At 35.3% G+C, this 18,619-nt stretch overlaps 1 protein-coding gene across 2 annotated transcripts in view; it reads left to right on the top strand.

Annotated features, from left to right (window-relative positions):
- The first annotated feature begins 214 nt into the window (after window positions 1-214).
- KLHL1 (kelch like family member 1) overlaps window positions 215-18,619 on the top strand; it is a 191,726-nt gene continuing 173,321 nt past the window's right edge. For both annotated transcript variants that reach the window (XM_059466870.1, XM_059466869.1), the window contains exon 1: window positions 215-702. In XM_059466870.1, coding sequence (XP_059322853.1) covers window positions 215-702 — 488 coding nt within the window. The remainder of the gene's footprint in view (window positions 703-18,619) is intronic.

Here is an 18,619-nt window from a genome sequence, read left to right as displayed (position 1 = left end):
TGGCTCTGTGCATCGCTCCATCATCCTCCCTCTCTCTCCGCACGGTGTGTGCGCGCATCTCTCTCCGCCCGGCGGCTGCCACCCCTCGCCCTACAAGCCCAGCGCTGCCCGGAGGAGCCTCCGCTGCCGCTGCCGCCGCTGCCGCCGCCGGGCCCTGCCTGGCCGCCGTGAGTCCCGCCTCAGCCCGCGCCCGTCCCCCGCCCGCCGCGGCACCATGTCCGGCTCCGGCAGGAAAGACTTCGACGTGAAGCACATCCTGCGCCTCCGCTGGAAACTGTTCAGCCACCCCTCGCCGGCGGGCGGCCCGGCGGGGGGAGGCTGCCTGCCGCCCGACAGCAGCTTCGAGCACTGGGGACCGAGCCAGAGCCGCCTGCTGAAGAGCCAGGAGAGAGGCAACGGCGTCTTCTGGAAGAAATCCGCCTCCTCCGCCTCCTCCTCGGCGGCCACCACGGCCAGCCCGCCCAACGGGACGCTGCTGCCCGCCGGCGGCCGGCCGGCCGCGGGGCACGGCCCGGGACCGCCGCCGCCCCGCACCGTCTTCTACGTGGAGTCCCTGGAGGAGGAGGAGGAGGAGGCGGTGCCCGGCGGGATGGAGGTGGCCCGCGAGCCCGAGAAGCCCCTGGCGCCGGCGGAGCGGGAGGAGGCTCCGGGGGGCTGCGCCGATGGAGGCAGCCGGGCAACAGGTGACGGAGGCGGGCACAGGTAGGGCAGCTCCGGCGCCACCTGCGCGCCCGGGTCCGCGGGACATCGCGGGGCTCATCGCGGGGCTGTGCGGCCCCGGGGCGGGGGCGCAGCCGGGCCGGTGTGCTGGCCTTGGTGCGGGAGGGTGCGGGGCTGGGAGCGGGACGAGTCCTACAGTTTGAACTGGGGGGGTTTGGAGGCGGAGGGAAGGGCGGCTGGGGGGCTGCCCAGGGTCCCGGGGGAGACCGGCCAGCCTCACGGTCAAGGTGCCGCGGACCAGGGATGCTGCCCTTGGCCTGCCCCTGGCCGTGCCCCTGCTCCTGGCCTGTGGCTGCCCCTGACCTGTCCCTGTCCCTGTCCCTGTCCCTGTCCCTGTCCCTGTCCCTGTCCCTGTCCTGTCTCTGTCCGCACCTCCGCCCCTGCACCTGGGCTGCCCCTGCCCGAGAACAAGCTCCTCTCAAAGCCGGCGCTCCGCGCTGGGGACCGTCTCTCCCCAACTTTCTCAGAAGTTTATTAAAACGCTAGCGGGAGGTGGTGTTGTGCTGGGTACTGGGATGACAGGTGAAAGCTCGCAAGTAAAAGCGTCCACTTTCTTGAAACTCGGCGGTGTTGCAGCCTACCTCAGAGAAAAATAAGACTTGAAAGAATTTTATGAGTCATCAACTGAGTGACACATGAGAGAATGTAAGAGCAAGAAAGACACATCCAGATTCTTGCGTTTCACACAAATGCGTTAATGTTGAATTGCTTTTCCTTCCCATTCCCTGCCCTCCTCATGCCCAGCTGAAACAGAAATTAAAATCTTTTGAAGAAGGAAATGCAGCTGACAGAGAGCTTTCAGAAAAGCTCTGATACAGATAGTCCTAAGCGTAAAATGAGTCATTACTTTAACTCTGCTTGCTCCTGCCTCCCCACAGTTAAGATTACTTCATTTTCATTTCCCTTGGTTTTTTTTTTTTTTTTCCCCTATGGAGAGAAATGTGCTGTTCAGTTTCTAAATATGAAAAGAAATAAGATAAATTATTTGTTTTGTTGTTCTTATTTTCATATTAAAAGTTAAATATATAGTATTAAATATTTTATGACATGAAGGGAGAGCACTGTGCTTATGTTTGGATTAGTACAGCTGTAGATAAACATATGGGTGTGTAACTTTGAGTATGTTACACCTTTTCAGAGAACTCTAAAGCATATATTCTCTCCTTGAATCTCTTATTGTTTTGTCTGTTAGCATAGTTGATTTCATAGAAGCTACGTAATTTAAACATGTGAAATAGCTGCTAAGTGGGTAACAGTATATTTTTAAAGCAAAAGCAATACTGAAGTTTTTATGAACACTGGAAGTTGTTCTGAGCAACAAGAAGGTGCTTATCCTAGGATTCAATTCAAATTATCAGATACGCTACAAAGACAGGTAAGACACCAACCCTAAAATTATATCTTCAAGGTTTTTTAAGAGGGAATGGGAGAGGTTAAAAACTATTACAAATGTAATTTCATTCTATGGACTTTTCATTTAGGTGTGTCACTGATCTGAGATTCTGTAGAGATCTGCATACTAACCGAAATTTACTGAGTGGCACCACTTGATTTGTACATAAGATTTTACTTGATAGAATGTATGTACTCTGTGACACTATGTATCTGATTACTGCTCTCGATTTTCATAATCCATTTTATGTTCTTCATTCATTGTTACTGAAACAACACATCTAGTCATCAGTAGCTCATAATCCTGTTGAAGAAATATGCTCAAATTTGTTCAGATTTAAAATAACTGCTTCAGGAGATGTGATTTCATTATTGATGAAAATGCCACCTTTTAAAGTATGAAAATGTTTAAGATAGTTTTAGGGTCTAAGACTTGACTTTCTCTTTCTTATTAAAGAACCTTTCATTTCCCTCTAGGAACTTTGTATGTTATGTCAAGAGGTGGTCAAGTGCTGCAAAAATGACAGTTCTGTGCTTGAAAGTTCTTTGATCCAACAATCTTCTAATGCCCTGGAAAGTTATGTCTCACTCATTCTGTAGACATAAGTCTTTTTGTAAATGTTTTTTCTGCTATTGACATATATATAGAAGTGAAAATTGCTTTTTGTTTTTTATTTTTAGTGCCTACTTAGTATGATTGTATCTCCAAAGTAGTGTTGGTTGGATTCTTGTTTGGGTTTTTTGTTTGTTAGTTTCTTTGTATTAATTTTTTTTCTCATTTAGTCTCCTCAGCTTGGTACGTGAATTTTGTACTGGTATCCTTTTTCAGCTCAGCTGGATTTGTTTTTCAGTGGAGTTTTAGTTACTGTTTCTACATCTAAGCTAAACACAAAGCTGGACAATCTTGAATTCTTGGTTTTAATGTTCTGTTAGATATTGTGGGATTTATTTAATGAGAGAATATGGTTGTGTAATAATAAATACATTCTACTTTGCTAATTTGGGTTTTTCTGCATGTTTCTGAAGAACATCCTGTCATTAAAATTGTACAGTTTATCTATACATAAGTAAGGAATAAATGTGGATAGTCCTACTGGCATTGAGAAGACTGAAGGGTTAGATAGAGCATGTTATAAAGTACTTATCTAATTGTTCTACTTTCTATATTGTATCTGTAAAAAGAAAAAAAATGTTTTACAGTTAACAATTAGTGTTAGAACATGGTCCAATTGCTTGAAACATGCATATCAAATTGGTTTAGACCTGGCATGACAAAATTGTCAATAGATGCAGTGGGTATTTAAATATTCTTTTTTTTGCTCTTCATTTCCTGAGACAAAACCAGTAGGAAAAAAAAATCTATAATATGAATTTTTAATTAAAATTTACAAATCAGCCTCAAAATGCTTTGAAAAGACCAGTGCAAAGATTTGTGATGCATCCATCAAAGCCTCAAGGTTTATAATGGAGATTTTACATGCTCACAATGGCTCTTTTCAGGTGACTTGTTAATCAACCCTCAACGTGAATGGGATTCGCTTAATAGGAAAAGAGTTAGTATTTTAGCCCCTCCTTCCTGAATGGGTGGTAGCATGTTTTCCTTACCTCACACTATTCAAATCCTATGAAGATATAATTCCTCATGAGCCCTTGGCACTGTTCACCACTACACTCAATATGTTCCTCACAAACTAGTAACAGGTTTATTTTTACAACAGCCTTATTCTACAGAGGAGGGGCAAGCCAGAAAGAGAGATAAAAGTTAAAAAAAAAAAATTGAATTGATTGGTTTCAGAACATATAGCACTTTTCTCCCACTCATTTCTCTGTTCTCAACTGCACCCATAAATGATGAGCCCATCTGCAAACCAGTCCCAGACTCCTCTGTTTGTGTGTGAGAGGAGTGGAGAACACAGAATTCAATTAACATTTGGTTTAAGAGACACTTCCAAGAAGAATATGCCAGATATGCCTAACCCACGTAAAGCAAGCACTGACAATGCAGAAGTCTTTCATAAAACATACAAGAACTCAAAAATACAGCTTCTGAAAGAAGATGGCAAATCCTCCCACCATTCGATACTTTCTAATAGTGTACTGTAAAGAAAGAAGCAAAAGGGCTGAATACTGTGCCTTCCTCACACAACAGAGTTTCATGCTCAAATGTTGAGTCACTGGAAAAGTAATGAGGAAGGTATTTTACTGTGTTTCTGTCAAGTTTTGTCAATGGGAAGTAAAAAATTCAGTATTAATGGGAATCCAAAAGGTTAATAAGTGAGAGAATAATTTTCTAATTCAAACATTAACTGAGAAATTTAGTTTGCATGTCTCTGTGGTCAAAACTATTTATTTAAGTTAAATTACTGTGATCAGTGTAGAATCAGGAACATAAAAATGTGCATGGTTAAACTTTATGATCAAAGCTTTTGTATAAGCATTTCTTTTGTATTTTTCTGCTCTGAGCCCAGAAATCCTGCATTTTGATGCTTTTGCCCATCAGTCTCCACTTCCAAGTCTTCTTCCTTTTCTCCTAGCAACCTACAATCTTGTGGTTGGCATGCTGCTGTAGAGAGTTATGAATTTGAAACCTATTAGGACGAGCAACATTCCCGATGCAGCTTTCTAATTTAATGAGAAAATATTTTGTCCATTTTAGAAAATGTAGATAAAACTGTCATAAAATATGCTACTTGACTATTTCATGTACTGCTGTAACTTTATCTAGTCTTAGGAGAAGATTCTGGTCCCTGGTTTCTAAGTAAATGGAGCTTCCTGTTTACAGCTTTCATCTTGGTACCTGAGCTTACAAGAAGAGGAGAATCAAGATACCTTCCTGTGCCTTAGTCTACCCTGTGAGCTCTCACAACTGATCATGTGGCCTTTCTGAGGTGTTATCCCTATTTGAACCATACCTTCCTTCTCCTGTGATAACCAGATCCTAAAATTAGATCCTAAAGAAATCAAATTAATATCTGCTTATGTTTTTTGTATTATCTCATGTAAACTGCTTTATTAAGAAGGTAATTTAATTATTGGGGTGGAATATAGATCACACGATTCTGCATTTCTAGGTTATGGAATCAGAAGAGGATAATCCACTTGTTTTTGTCATGAGCCAGTTTTTCAACTTTATTATGAAACTTCTAGAAATGGTTATATAACTTGTAGGCTTTTATATTTATACTTTTAACTTTCACAACAAAAGAATCAGGGTTGCTACACAACACAGGCCACAGACCTTTCTCCTCCAAAGTTCTTATTCATTCTCAGAGGATCTATGCTCCGTGCATGGGATGTAGAAGAATATATATATATATATATATATATATATATATATATATATACACGTGTATGGAATTAGATAAGTTACAAAGAGAATCTGGGTCTAGAATTTCCTAACTTTAAAAACTGGCTTTGGTACTTGTAGAACAGCATTTCTAAAGCTTGGCTGTTTGTTTTTGGTTTGGTTTTTAAGAAGCAGAAGAGCACACAAGTCACTTCATGTACTGGCACTTCTTTCGTCCATCACTTGAATACAGAACTGAAGCCTGAGGATTCACCGTGTATCCTATTGCCACTTGAACTGATAGAATAACTGACATCAGAAGAAAGTTCTTAATTTTTTGTTGGTAATTACAATGGAGGTTGTGTACTTTCTCTGCCGGAATATTGAGGACTTCCACAGCGGAAGATATTATAAGGCTTTAGAGTCTTCCACTGCATTTGGAATTTTTGTGAAAAGCAGACTCATATATCTTTCTTCCTGCTGCTCTGGAACTTACTGTCTTTTGTTACATTTGTTTTGCTTTTTTTGTGTTTTTTTTTTTTTTTTAATTGAATATGTATTTTCCTCTACTTTATTCTTGCTTATTTTTTTCCTGCTTTCCATGGTCTCAAAGGATTCCCAACTGCCTTCTTCAAGTCCTAGGTTCCTTACCCAGAAATCATTACTTGGTTTTACCAACTTCTCTTACCATCTGCTTCATTGATTTACTAACCAGGTTACTTTCTGTCCAGTCTTGCCTGTACCTTGTCCTGGATGCTTCCAAAACTGAAGTCAGATTTCCTCTAGTTCATTAACAGCTTCTTGGACCTCTCATTCTTCTGTTTCTCCTAAAGTATTTTGCAATCTTTGAATTTCAGTATAATTTTCCCTTATCTCCTTAGCCATTTTTTAAGAAAATCCTAATAGAATTCCCATTCCTATATTTTTGCCTCAGCTCCCCATTTTACCTTGTTCTCTGAGTTTTTTATCACTGGCTGCCAAGCTGATGGTGGTATTTGCTGTGTTTAATGGGTTAGCAAGACACTTTCGTTTGAGTAACTCGTTCAGTCCATGATGGGGCTTTATCTTATCTCATCTCATCTTTATCTTAGATGCACATGTTTGAAGAAGGTGAATTATCTTTCAGATGTCCCTATTTCTCTTCATTGAGTGTAACAATAGTCTAAAGTGGCCAATTCAGGTTCAAATATTTGATTTAAATGTTTAATGTTCAATTAAATTTGGTAAAAAGAACACCATTTGAAGTCTGCATTGCAAATTCCAGCTGTTCTAAAAAGATAGAATAAATGGATAGAATTATTGAATTATTATATTCTCACAGTGTTAGTAAGAAGCATATCACTCATCTCAAAAAAAGTATGGATGCTGCTAGAGAACATGAGCCCATTAAACATACCAGGAAGCAAAGGACTTGACCAGTTTTTTGGTTGTTGTTACCCAAGTACTTTCAACATTGACAAAACCAACCATTGTTTTTTCCTCTGGACTAAGTTGCACTGTTTTGCAGGAATATTTTTAAAAAATGCAGCATTTAAGAAGGATTTGGCAGTGAAAATATCAGTTGCGCAGGGAGTGACTGAATGAGTGAAATATCTCTAAAACTATGGACCTCTTAAGGGTAACATCAAAGAACATTGCAAAAGGGAAATGCTTTTCAACCTTTTCATAGTCAAAGAAAGAACAGACAATAGCCATCTTTAAAATCCAATTGATGGTGAATCATTGTAAATAAGTCTGCAGAAATACTGTTGGGTTGAATGTAATGTTTTCCCTCGACAAAATAATTTCTGGAATAATAACAGTAGGGACCTATATAAGTCTATATATGCTCGAATAAATATGTATCATCTGTATTTCTCTCTTAATATAAACATGATAAGATTTACATATATAAAAGTGCATATATGTGTATTATTTATATTGTTCTTAAGAAATAAATTAGAGTTGATTCCTATATAACATTTTTGTGAACACTGAGGTTCATTTAAATATTGTACATGGAAAAAAATAGAGCATATTGTTGGAATCTGTTAAATTCATAAGAATGCTGCTGATACATACAGATAAACATACTCTTAACACATAATCATTGCTTTCCAGCAGCTTCTTCTTATCCTTGTGACACATTTTTTTTGTACCCTGTTGGAAGCATTTTAAGAATTTGCTCTTTCTTTCTGTATCTCAAGCTTGTATTTTTTAGGTGAAAATTACTCCTTAAATGTTATGCTGTGATGTTTTGGCAGAATTTTCTAGCATACAAGTTTCCTGGTGTTGTTAGAACAATTTTTTAGAATACAGAACCGATGATCTAAAGTAAACTATTGACACTAAGGAAAGAACTAGATGTTATTAAAAGTTTCAAAAAGGAAATTTATCTTGTAAAAAGTTGAGAACTGATGCAACCCAAATCCCCAAACTTCAACTTTACCAAAAGTTTAATTTCATCAGTATGTAAATTTTCTGATTTTTATTTCAAAAAGTCATAACTTACCAATAATTTGAGATGAACATAGATCCAAAATACTAAACTATTATGACATTTTAGTAAGAGTGTAAGTTAAGGTTATAACTTGGTTTAGATGTTTTTCTATTAGTAATTTAAATATTTTATTTCTAAATTTTTGAAAATGTTACTTTTAACTGTAATATTGGGTTGAAACATTATCATCATTTATACTTTTAAAATAGTCTTTTACGTGAAAACTTTTTTCTTCAAAATAAAAGAAAGTAAGTTTCTCCAAAATTCATGTTAAAATTTAGCTGGAAGTTTCAATACATGCTTCAAGTTTGTCACATTGTTCTTTCCATATCTTCTATTTCCAGCTGAAGTCTTGAATATTTGTACTGGCTGTGCTGAGGATTACTGTCAGTTTAGGTCAGTGTTACAGTTCTGTAGTCCTAATGATATATATTCAAAGCATCAGAGGGGATTGTCACGAGTAGCCTGGTTTTCCAAAGCACATTTGTAATCATATCTCCTATTTCTTTACTCTTCAATCCTTTACTCCATCTCTCCCTGCCACATTTTGGCTGTCACACAGACCTTTCCTATCAATTAGCACCCTCAGTCCATTCTTTCACTTGCTCAGGCACATCTTATCTCTTGATTTCCATTTTGACTACTTTATGTGGAATTTCATCTGTTCTTGACTCATGGAAAATATTGACTTTAATTAATGAGATAAAATGGAAAATAATTTATGGGTGTTTAATTCTCAGAAATGAGCCAACAGAAAAGCATGGAGAGAATTAAGACTTGGTTAAATGTTGTGTGTGTTCCAAAGTTTGGACTTCAACTTATTATATTAAAATGGAATGTTAGAAATAAAACATGTAAGATTATGTAAAATTGAAAATAAGAGCTTTTATATTTTAGTGTTTGCCGTTATCTCAAAATTTGAGATGGAAATGTCGTTTTCAAAATTTAAAAATTATTTTTTTAATCTTAATCAACAATCTTTATCACATAGGATTGATTTTATGGATTTAATAAGCAATGATTTTCTTATTCTTTAATAAGTAGCTGGGTTAAGTTCATGGAACACATCATCTGCAGTTCATTCCTTTTTTAACTGTATCAGTCAAATTTTCTGTTTGACTATATTTCATCAACATTAAAATATTCAACCTTTTGTAACATTTGTATTTTCCTGTCATCTGTTTTCATCCTTCCTCCCACTCTTACCATACGGAAAAAACAGCACTGTTTTGACCTTGGTGTCTTTTTGCTGCTACATAGGTTTGCTTTGTGCAAACTCATGGAGGAAAACAAAACCAAATTAAATTTTAAAAATCACAAAAGATCCTTGAATCTGAATGGGTATAATCACATGCAGCATCTTTGCTGAATAAAGTCCTAGGACTGAATACTATTTGGCCTCCTAATTATTTCTAGAGATTCTTCGATGTTTTAAGTGATCCATACTTAAAAATAGTGTTGAATTATGTAAGGAGAAAAAAGTGCAGGATACATACTTCATGCCAAATTCTGTTGTGCTCTTTGTTTTTCTTTGAAACTATGGTTTCTGAGATTATTTTATATTCTAGCTGGGAATAGGTTCTTTCAGAGTGTAGAAGTTACTTTACCTTCAGCAAGTATGGAGGAAACCTTATAAAAACCACTGCATATGTGTTTGCAGGAATATATGGCACTTCAGGTACTCAACTTCTGGATGGACTTCTGATTGCCTACTGCCTCATTTCATAGGCCTGTCAGGTGCATCACCTGTCCAAGCCTTCAGGCCAATCTGGTTCACTGCTTTTTTTCTCATATTCCTTGTTATTTCTCTACTTATAAATTGGAATATGTAATATTGGTGTACCTCCATCCACTACTAATTTCCACGTGCATTGCTATAATTTTGTTCATGAAGTCAAATGATAATAGTTTATGCATGTCCAAAAGATTAAATTCATAAAGTTATTTCTGTTATAGAGTTTTGTAATGATAATCATCATGCTAAATGCAAACCTTCTGTGTGTAATGTCTGGTGGCTCTTATTTATGCTCTATTTATTTATTGAATTCTCTTCTGTCAGTTGTTTCATCATAATTTTTGCTATTAACTTAACCACAAAGATAATCACATTTTATATCAATTATCTGAAGTTCAGAACAAAAATACCCCTTCAAAGCAGCAATAGTAAGAGTAACTCCAAAGTAAACGAGACATCAAAAATAGGGAAGGAAAAAGGACAAGGAAGGGAAGAGAGAAAGTAAACAATATAAAATAAACAATTCCATATTATTAGTTAGTGGGAACAGTTTTTTAAACTATTTTTAGTCTTCTATTGATAAATATAAGGACTTCAAACTACAGTCACATCTAAGAAGTTGTTTTTTAATAGCAAAATTCAATTAATAATTGTTTGTTAATCAACAATGCCTTCACCAACATATTTGATGATAATTCACCCTCCTGAGTTAAGTTTTTGCGTATCTTGACTCTGGTATTTTAATTTAGAAGATTAATGACTTTTGTTTGAAAAGTAATAATCTTTGAGGGGATAGAAATTTAGATGAAAGTGAATGCTTCTCTACACTGTTCATTGGAGATTTAAATGGAATTTATGAAAACTGCTATAAAAGGGATTGAAGAGGAAAGCCTTGACATGCAAAATTAGGAACAGTAGTTGTATCAGTAGGAATTCGATGTTTCTTTTGCACCCAGTACTTTCATTTAATTCAATAAGGACTAAATAATGAAGTAAAGCATATGCTTTTTAAAAATAAAAATGAAAATATTTTTAAATTATTCACCCATATGTTATAGGAGAGAATTAAAATACACGCAATAATCTTGAAAAAAGTAAAAGACCTCTGAGAAAATGAATATGGAATAGTGCAACTTGCTATCCTGTCACAACCATAATCAGCAGAGATGTGAAGTAGGATCAAATGTCTAGATAGCATTCTGCAGAAGTGTTGCACTTAGTACAAAGCAAGTAAAATATGAATCGAGTATTCCATACAACTGCTAAAATTTAATCATAGGAGCACATGAACAGACACATAGCCTGTGAAAAAATGAATTTCTATTTTCTGATCTGTTTGGATACAGCCTCAGCTCTACTGTATTGTCCAGAACAATCAAGGAATGCTTGGATTTTTTGAAGAAATTCCAGGTAAAAAAAGTTACTATCATTTTAGAAAACATGTTGTACCGAGAAAAGATTATCACAGGAAAGAAATATTGCTGTATTTCTTAAATACAAAACAGTTTTACTGCTAGTGGTGTGGACTCTTTAATATCTTGGATTATAAGATTATAGAAAACTAGAAAAACTTCTGTCAACTGTGACATGTTTAGACATGACAATCTTTTTGCCTTGAAGAAAGAAGAACATTCAATAATATCTCACAAACTGTCACTAAGTATCTTTCTATGAAAATGTTGCCTGCAGATACTGACACAGATTAAAAAAAAATCTAAACTTTTGTATGAGGACTCAAAGTATTTTATCATTCACTTTTTACAACAGTCATTGAATATATCTTTTAGAATTTAAGTACATCCTCTCTTTAAGTTTTATGAGTTCATCTGATTTGCTCTTGTGCTGGAGTACTGTGGTGTGCCAAATCTCATGACTATGCATAACCAAAATCAGTCCCCCCTAGTATTTAACATAATGCACAGACTGATATCTTAAAAAGCTTAATGTTTAAAGAAATTCCACTTATTGAAAGTGAATGCCAGTACTATTATTTGTGGGTGATTTGTTTTGTGTATTTCTTTACTGTGTTTTTTTTTTTTTTTTTCTGTTTGTTTTCTAAGACAGAACACTGAAGCAAAAATAAATTAATTGCATGGGGAAATTTATGAACTGAAACTAGCGATTTTGAGTCTGAGTCCTTAAAGGCAAGATCCTAAATCTCCATCAATTAAATGTTACAGTAAAATAAATTTATCCACAGTACTCATAAAAAAGAAGCCTAAGTACATAATGAAAACTTTTGTATTTAGTTCATCAAACTGTAACTCTTTAACTGTGTGAAATTTAATGTGTTCCTTTCTGCGCACAAGCTTTGTCGTTATCCCCCCTAACTATCCCACTCTATGTCAGATTTTTCATTACGTTATCTTAAAAATATTGTGGAAAATATAATGAAGTTTCTTGCTTCCAGATAATGAATTAGATACTAAATAAAAACTTAAAACCATTTTGTATGGTTCTCTAAGTAATGGCTAGTGCCATTTCTCTCACCACCATGAAAGCTGAAAGTTGAAAAGTTGATTTTTCTTCAGGTGATACTGTTTTCGTGACAGGCTTCAAACATTACTAAAACTGAGAGTTGAAATAAGACCTTTTTATGTGTAAGACTCTTAATCCTCTCATAATAAAAGAGTACACAATATTAAGAGTGTAATGCATAGAATGAAACATGGTTGTCTAATAAGGGAGATTTCTGTCTGAAGTGTCCCATTTCCTTTGTAGTGGTGACTGGAAATGTAGCAAAAAAGAGGCAGTGAGTAGCTAGGAAAGGAAGGAATGTGAGTTATCTTATGAATCCTAATATAAGAGGCTTACTTCAGAAGGAGAAATTCATTGGAAGGTTTCTTTCCAAATTTTGGCAATTAAGAAATGATTCTTAATACAGATGTTTCTTAAATCTTTGGTCTGCTGTTGAAATTAATTCCTTTAGGGATGATGCAAAAACATTTTGAAAAGAGAACAGTTAAAAAAAAAAAGATACAAAAACCTAAAAAATATTGTGAGATCAATTAATCTTAAATGAAATTTGTAAAGTACCCTTTTTTTCTTCCCCCCCCCACAATCTAAGTGTTCTTTTACCACAGAGATGTGTCTAGGCATATGTTATTTTGCAAGGTGAAGTCAAATAACATCTCTCTTCAGGGGCTTGTTTTTGTTTTTCCCTCTTGGCTTTTTGTGTAGTCTAAACAGAGCCACCCATGATTATTGTACTGTAGGAAAAGCTCAGTATACTTCAGGATCTTTACTTAGCATGACTTTTTATGTTAGCATATGAAAACAGAAGTCGAAAAAACCAACCCAATCCAACAGATGGTCTGTGCATTCTGCTACAAGCAGATGATAGATTCACTCTCTAGTGTATGCATTGTCTGCTAAAAGTTTTCAATAAAGTATGATTATGGCCTAAATTGCTCAGAAAAATGTCAACATCTTTTTAAAAGTCATTTTAGATGGTGAGAAGTCTACATATTTCAGCATATATACAGTTGTATGCTTCTGTGATATAATGAATATAGATATTTGATATTTAAATATAGTAAGACAAATCAGAAAAATGCTAATTTCTGGAAGTGTTCCTACCTCTCTTTGCAAATGTCATGTTTTGACTATCTATTGCAAACTTTGCTGTCAGGGCCACAGCACTGTAATGAAACTTTTCTCTCTGCATGTTTGAGCATATTGAAATAACAAGTAGATGGATCTCACTTTCCTCACTGATTTTTATTGATTTTTTAAATATATATTTTTCATTATTTAGTCCAAAATTTCCTGGAGAATACACAGATAGTAATACTGGCTTTTTTATCTTTTGAAAAAACCCACTACATTGGAGGAGAGTGTGATGGAACACAGAGAAATGCAATTCCCTTTTGTGTGCAGGTGAAGTTTAATTTATCTAAGATTCCTTTCCATTACCATAAAAGGCAATCATTCTGTTGGAAAACAAAATCTAGCATCATATCAGAGTAAGGAGCAGATGTAATTACTCTCTTTCCACTTTTGTAACAGTTTTTCTCTTCAGGAACAGAGCTTTGTCTAAAAATGTCTAAAAATGTGCACCAAATAAACACAAACTTTATGTCATGTACAGTAGACAATTTTAAGGATATCAAAACTCAATCTAAAGCTGACATAATTTAAAAATAAATTATCTATCAAAACCAGGTATTCCTAATGACTATTCATGTAAATGTATTGCATGCCTTGTCTTTGCTATGTGGTATTTCAGAAAATCTTGCAAGGTTGTGCATATTTTTGCCATAACCTTTGTCTTCTAATCCCTAATTTCCTTTGTCTCATGCTTATTCATATAAGAATGTCTGATTGCACTAAATGACTATACTAGAATGGTCCATGTAGCAAATTTCTTTTGGCTTGTTTGAAAATTAATGGAAGCCAAAGTGTATTAAAAGTAGGAATAAATAATCCTTGTGTGTAAAATTTGATCATTCTGTTCTAATTCAATTCACTGTGAATGGAAGGGTCAGTCAAAAAAAATCTGATGCTTCTTTTCTTTACACAAAGCAGGGATTAACATGACTTTTCCATGAAAATATTTTTGTGATAAAATACTGTTTTATAAAAAATGGTGGGAAGGTGTTGTTCCACTGATATAATTTATTGATTAAAATAAATAATTAAGATTTTCAGAGTTACTGAAACTTCCTATATGGCATATGAAAAAAAAATCCCAGTCTCATTAGGAAAAAAAAAATCACAGATCATAATTAGATAGTTAAAAAGCCTAAAGAGTATGACAAGAACTGGTGCTAAATTATTCAAATTATATGTTGGATTGAGCTGATAAGGATTTTTGTTTTGTGGTTTTTGCATTCTGGTTCATGAAATCATCAATGTTCTGATTGTATTGCTAGAATTATGGAAAATTATTTATCTCAAAATCTCATCAAATGGTTCAAGAGAAGATTTCAAATTTAATGGATGAATAAGGAAAATATATTTTATTATTAATTCTCGCGGATCACATATGGTCACAGATCATATTTTGGGGAGTTTGGCAACCACATGAAAGTTTTTAAATTGCATACTTTTTTCTGAGCACATAAGTTCTTCCCTGTGAACAGTTCTCTGGCTTAAGTAATCTTTTGGGTTTTAGAGTCTCCTATGTTTATATAGACTTGCTATATGATTGAGACTGGATAACGGTTTCAATAACAGTAATAAGTTTTAGATGGATGAACTTCACGCTACTTCATGCCTTTTGACGAAAATATGCTAAATAGTCTAATATGCTAAATTAGTCTTATATTAAAGTTTATAATTTACTCTCAGCATAATATTTCAGTCTTATTTTCCATTACTGCTGATAGCTACTCAGTAAGATGTAGTGTCAAAAGGAAATGAGCCATAGCGATCTTATTGATAGGAAATAATATATTTGCTAAAAGCATAATAGGGGCAAAAAAAAAGCAGTATTATTCTTCTGCTAAGCTTTTTGTCACATGCTATGCATTGTCCCTACTTTATGACCTTTTCAAATGGCATTTAATTTTAATTCTCCACATTGTATTGGAAACTAATTTCCGAGATAAAAGCAACATTACTTAGGGTTTATAATTAGAAAAATTAGGAGAAATGGCATACAAATCAAAGGAACTAGATTTTTAGTAAACCTCCTCCAACTACTGTAACTTTTCTTACTCTTACTTTCGTGTATTGGATTACTAGGTCAAAAAAAATTTAATGACTTTTCCAAATTTTCTTTGCTAAAACTCTAAGCTTTGGTGAATCTCTTTCAGCCTTTCAGGTTTTTCAGGTGATACATTAGTTTCTTCAATTTAATTTTACTCATCTAATAGAAAGACACCTAGTTCCATAGTCATCTAGTCAACATAATGTACTTGGTATTTGAATATAGCTTTTCTTAAAAAAGAAGATGTGCATATTCTGCACGAGATGAGTCCTCTGTGTGATGAGAGGGAAGCAGGATCACAGTTCTTGAGTGAGATCATTATTGAGGTAGAGTATTTCAATGCATTTTAGCTGTTTAAATTTAGATTACACATTTTGATGTATCTTCCTATATTCTATAGAAAGTGGAGAAAAATACATACTTTAAGCCATGGCTCAGCTGACAGACATCAGATATCTATGGTAGTATGGATTGGATTGTGCTTAAGAAGTGCTTAAATTTCTGTACTACCCATTCTACATTTCCATAAAGATTGTCCATGATTAGAATAATGAAGAATAAACTGGGGCAAGGCAGAATCTGAATTTTACTCTTCTAATGAGCTTAAGTTTCTGGGAAGGCAGCCCAAGCTTGATCATCTTAACCTGAAATGATAAAAAGAATGAATGAAAGGAGAATAAATATTCCTTTAAAGGTAGAAATAAAGAAAAATTTTTAGCTGCTCTCTTTCATATATAGATGGAGTTACTTCAAATTACATCTAATACTCTATATAAGAAGACATTAGGATAAAAAGGTAGTACATTAGTAACTCATAAGGTTCTAAAGAGATACAAAACAAGAATTGCACAGTGCTGCTAAAGAAAATTATATAAACTACTTTATAAGGAAAATTTGCAAATTAGAAAGACAAATGCAAAATGAAAATTTATGAAGTGATATTACTCTTGCAATTGAAAGTGTTGCAATTTTCAGTCCAAAGCACATATTTTTCACCTGTAGAGAAGAAAACCTGCAACTTTTTAACATTACTGAACCATCTGCTGAACCATCTATTCGAATTATTTTCAGATGTGCTGAAGAGCTGGATATAAGAATTTCATACAGAGATACTGTTCAGAGATGCTGGATGAAAATTTTTGAATTCAAACAGAATTTATTCAGATTCAGTCTCAACTTTACTGAGCTCCTGAGCTATTGACAGTGCTACTGGTATTGAATAAGATCTTTTTGATGTCCGGTGACTAGTAGTTCCTGATCAAATTTTGAGATTAGCCAAGACAAAATAATTGAAAGTTTTGAAAGAAAAATTGTAACAATTTAATTTTATTTGATCCCAATGGTTATTTTGCTTTTTCTTTTTTTCTGTTATGCATTGACCAAAAATAAATAGCCCATGAGAAAGGAGTATCAGAAAAGCATATCCATAAAGCAGCAATGCAAAAAATCTGTATTTTTTTACTTTCTAGTAGATACATTTGCTGTCTTTTAAACAGAAATTATCACAAGCTCAACTCTTGTCTTAATATTTCATAACCTTAAGCCTTATAAAACTTTAACTCAGATATAAAATTTTTATAGATAGCAGAAGATGCTGAATAAGAATGTTTTGAAAGGGGTTCTTCTGCACAAAGAAAAAAGCAATGAAGTAATTGTGAATATTTCATGTTGTAAGAACTAGCTTCAATGTCAACCTTCATTTATTTGAGAAAAAAATTCCACCAAAAGGTTAGTTATAACCTTTGGAAAAGGTTACTTTATTAATACCAAGCAGGGAAGCATATGAAATGTTTGCAAGCCTTTGTGTTTTGAGTATGTCTGTTTCTGATGTCAATTAAAAATATCATCACTGAGGGAAAAGTTCATTTTGAAATAAACATTGGCAAAAGCTTTATCCTTCAGAAAGTATATTAAAGGAAAACAAATAAGCGGGAAATGATTGATATGTATTTCAGATTGAAGTCTGCAGGCCCCATTTTATTGTAGGAGTTAAACAGTAGCATTTGGATTTTCAGTTCTGACTGACTATATCATTTTGCTTGGCTTCATTGGTTCCTCTAAAATTAGAAACAGAAGTAATGAATGACAGCAACAGAATTTAAGAAAGTCCACCTAAAGAATCATGCCTGAGATCAAGAGTATTTGATCACAGCTGGATGGGGTACTCCATTTATGGCAAGTTCTTCCAGTCACAAGTAGGTTGCTTAAAGCTATATGTGGTGGCACTATATTAATAAATTATTGGCTAACTAGTATGATTGATGGGTATCCAATGTTTTTGTGTTTCCTATCCTCAACTCAGAAATAGCTTCAAGGACTGAAATGAGGGACATTTTGTTTTGAGCTGTCATTTCTTTTCTTCCTTTCCATGCCCCAGTTGCTCTGTAGTTTACAGCACTGTCAAATATGGGTCACCTTATCACTGACTACACAAGTTGTGACAAGCATTAATGTGAAGGAGAGTTTTATTCAGAATAAAGGAAACAGCTTTTCAAATTAGCTTTTCTTCTTCTTTTCTCTCACCCTTTTTTCCTCCTGTTTTTTCTTCTCATTCCTCAGCATTGAGCAGTATTGCTGTCATAGCCCTATGAAAATACTACTTTGCAAACTGCAAACATAATAAAATTGCTGGTCATGACAAATGACTCAAGTCAGTCTTTGCTATTAAGTCCATGTAATGGCTGCAGTATGTACTGTGCTGTACTGAGGAATTGGAGTACAGCCTCTGCAGGAACTAGCCTACCAATTTTTAACCAGAAGTAAATCAGACAAAAATGAATTGTCTTCTTCTTTAAGAGTATTCATAAAGTCTCTACTGTGCATTTTCTGTGGAGGCAAAAGTTTCCCAGATTTCTGAAACCTTGTGCAGATTCTGTGTACTAGTTTTTCTTTTATCAGGTTTTGTTCCCAATTACATTGCATGCAAATTTCCATGGGGACTTTGAGAAGGTTTGGTTCAATAAAATGATGTAAAATTGACTCTTCATTTTACATCTGAAAAGCGTGGACATTAGAGACATTACCAATACCTGACAGGTATAAGATGCTCACCAAGGTGCCTGTGCCCTATCATCTTAAATGTATGGTATCTGATTTAAACATGGTTCTAAGAAATATTTATTTTAAATAAAATGGCTGTGGTGGTACATTATGCATTCTAGATCACATATAGACACATACACAAGCAGATGAATTTTCCATTCCCACAGAATAAATATAGTGAAAATCTCTCAAAATGAAACTGCCTGTATTTCAAAATAGTAAGAAAAGAATGGTCTTTATTATGAGAATGCTAAAAGAGGATTAAAGTTAAATTACTGTCATATCAACTTTTTGAGAAGTTAAAGACAAAAA

Source organism: Ammospiza nelsoni, chromosome 2, assembly GCF_027579445.1.
Source record: "Ammospiza nelsoni isolate bAmmNel1 chromosome 2, bAmmNel1.pri, whole genome shotgun sequence".
Taxonomy (NCBI): Eukaryota; Metazoa; Chordata; class Aves; order Passeriformes; family Passerellidae; genus Ammospiza; species Ammospiza nelsoni.
This window is presented reverse-complemented; position numbering and strand designations above follow the sequence as displayed.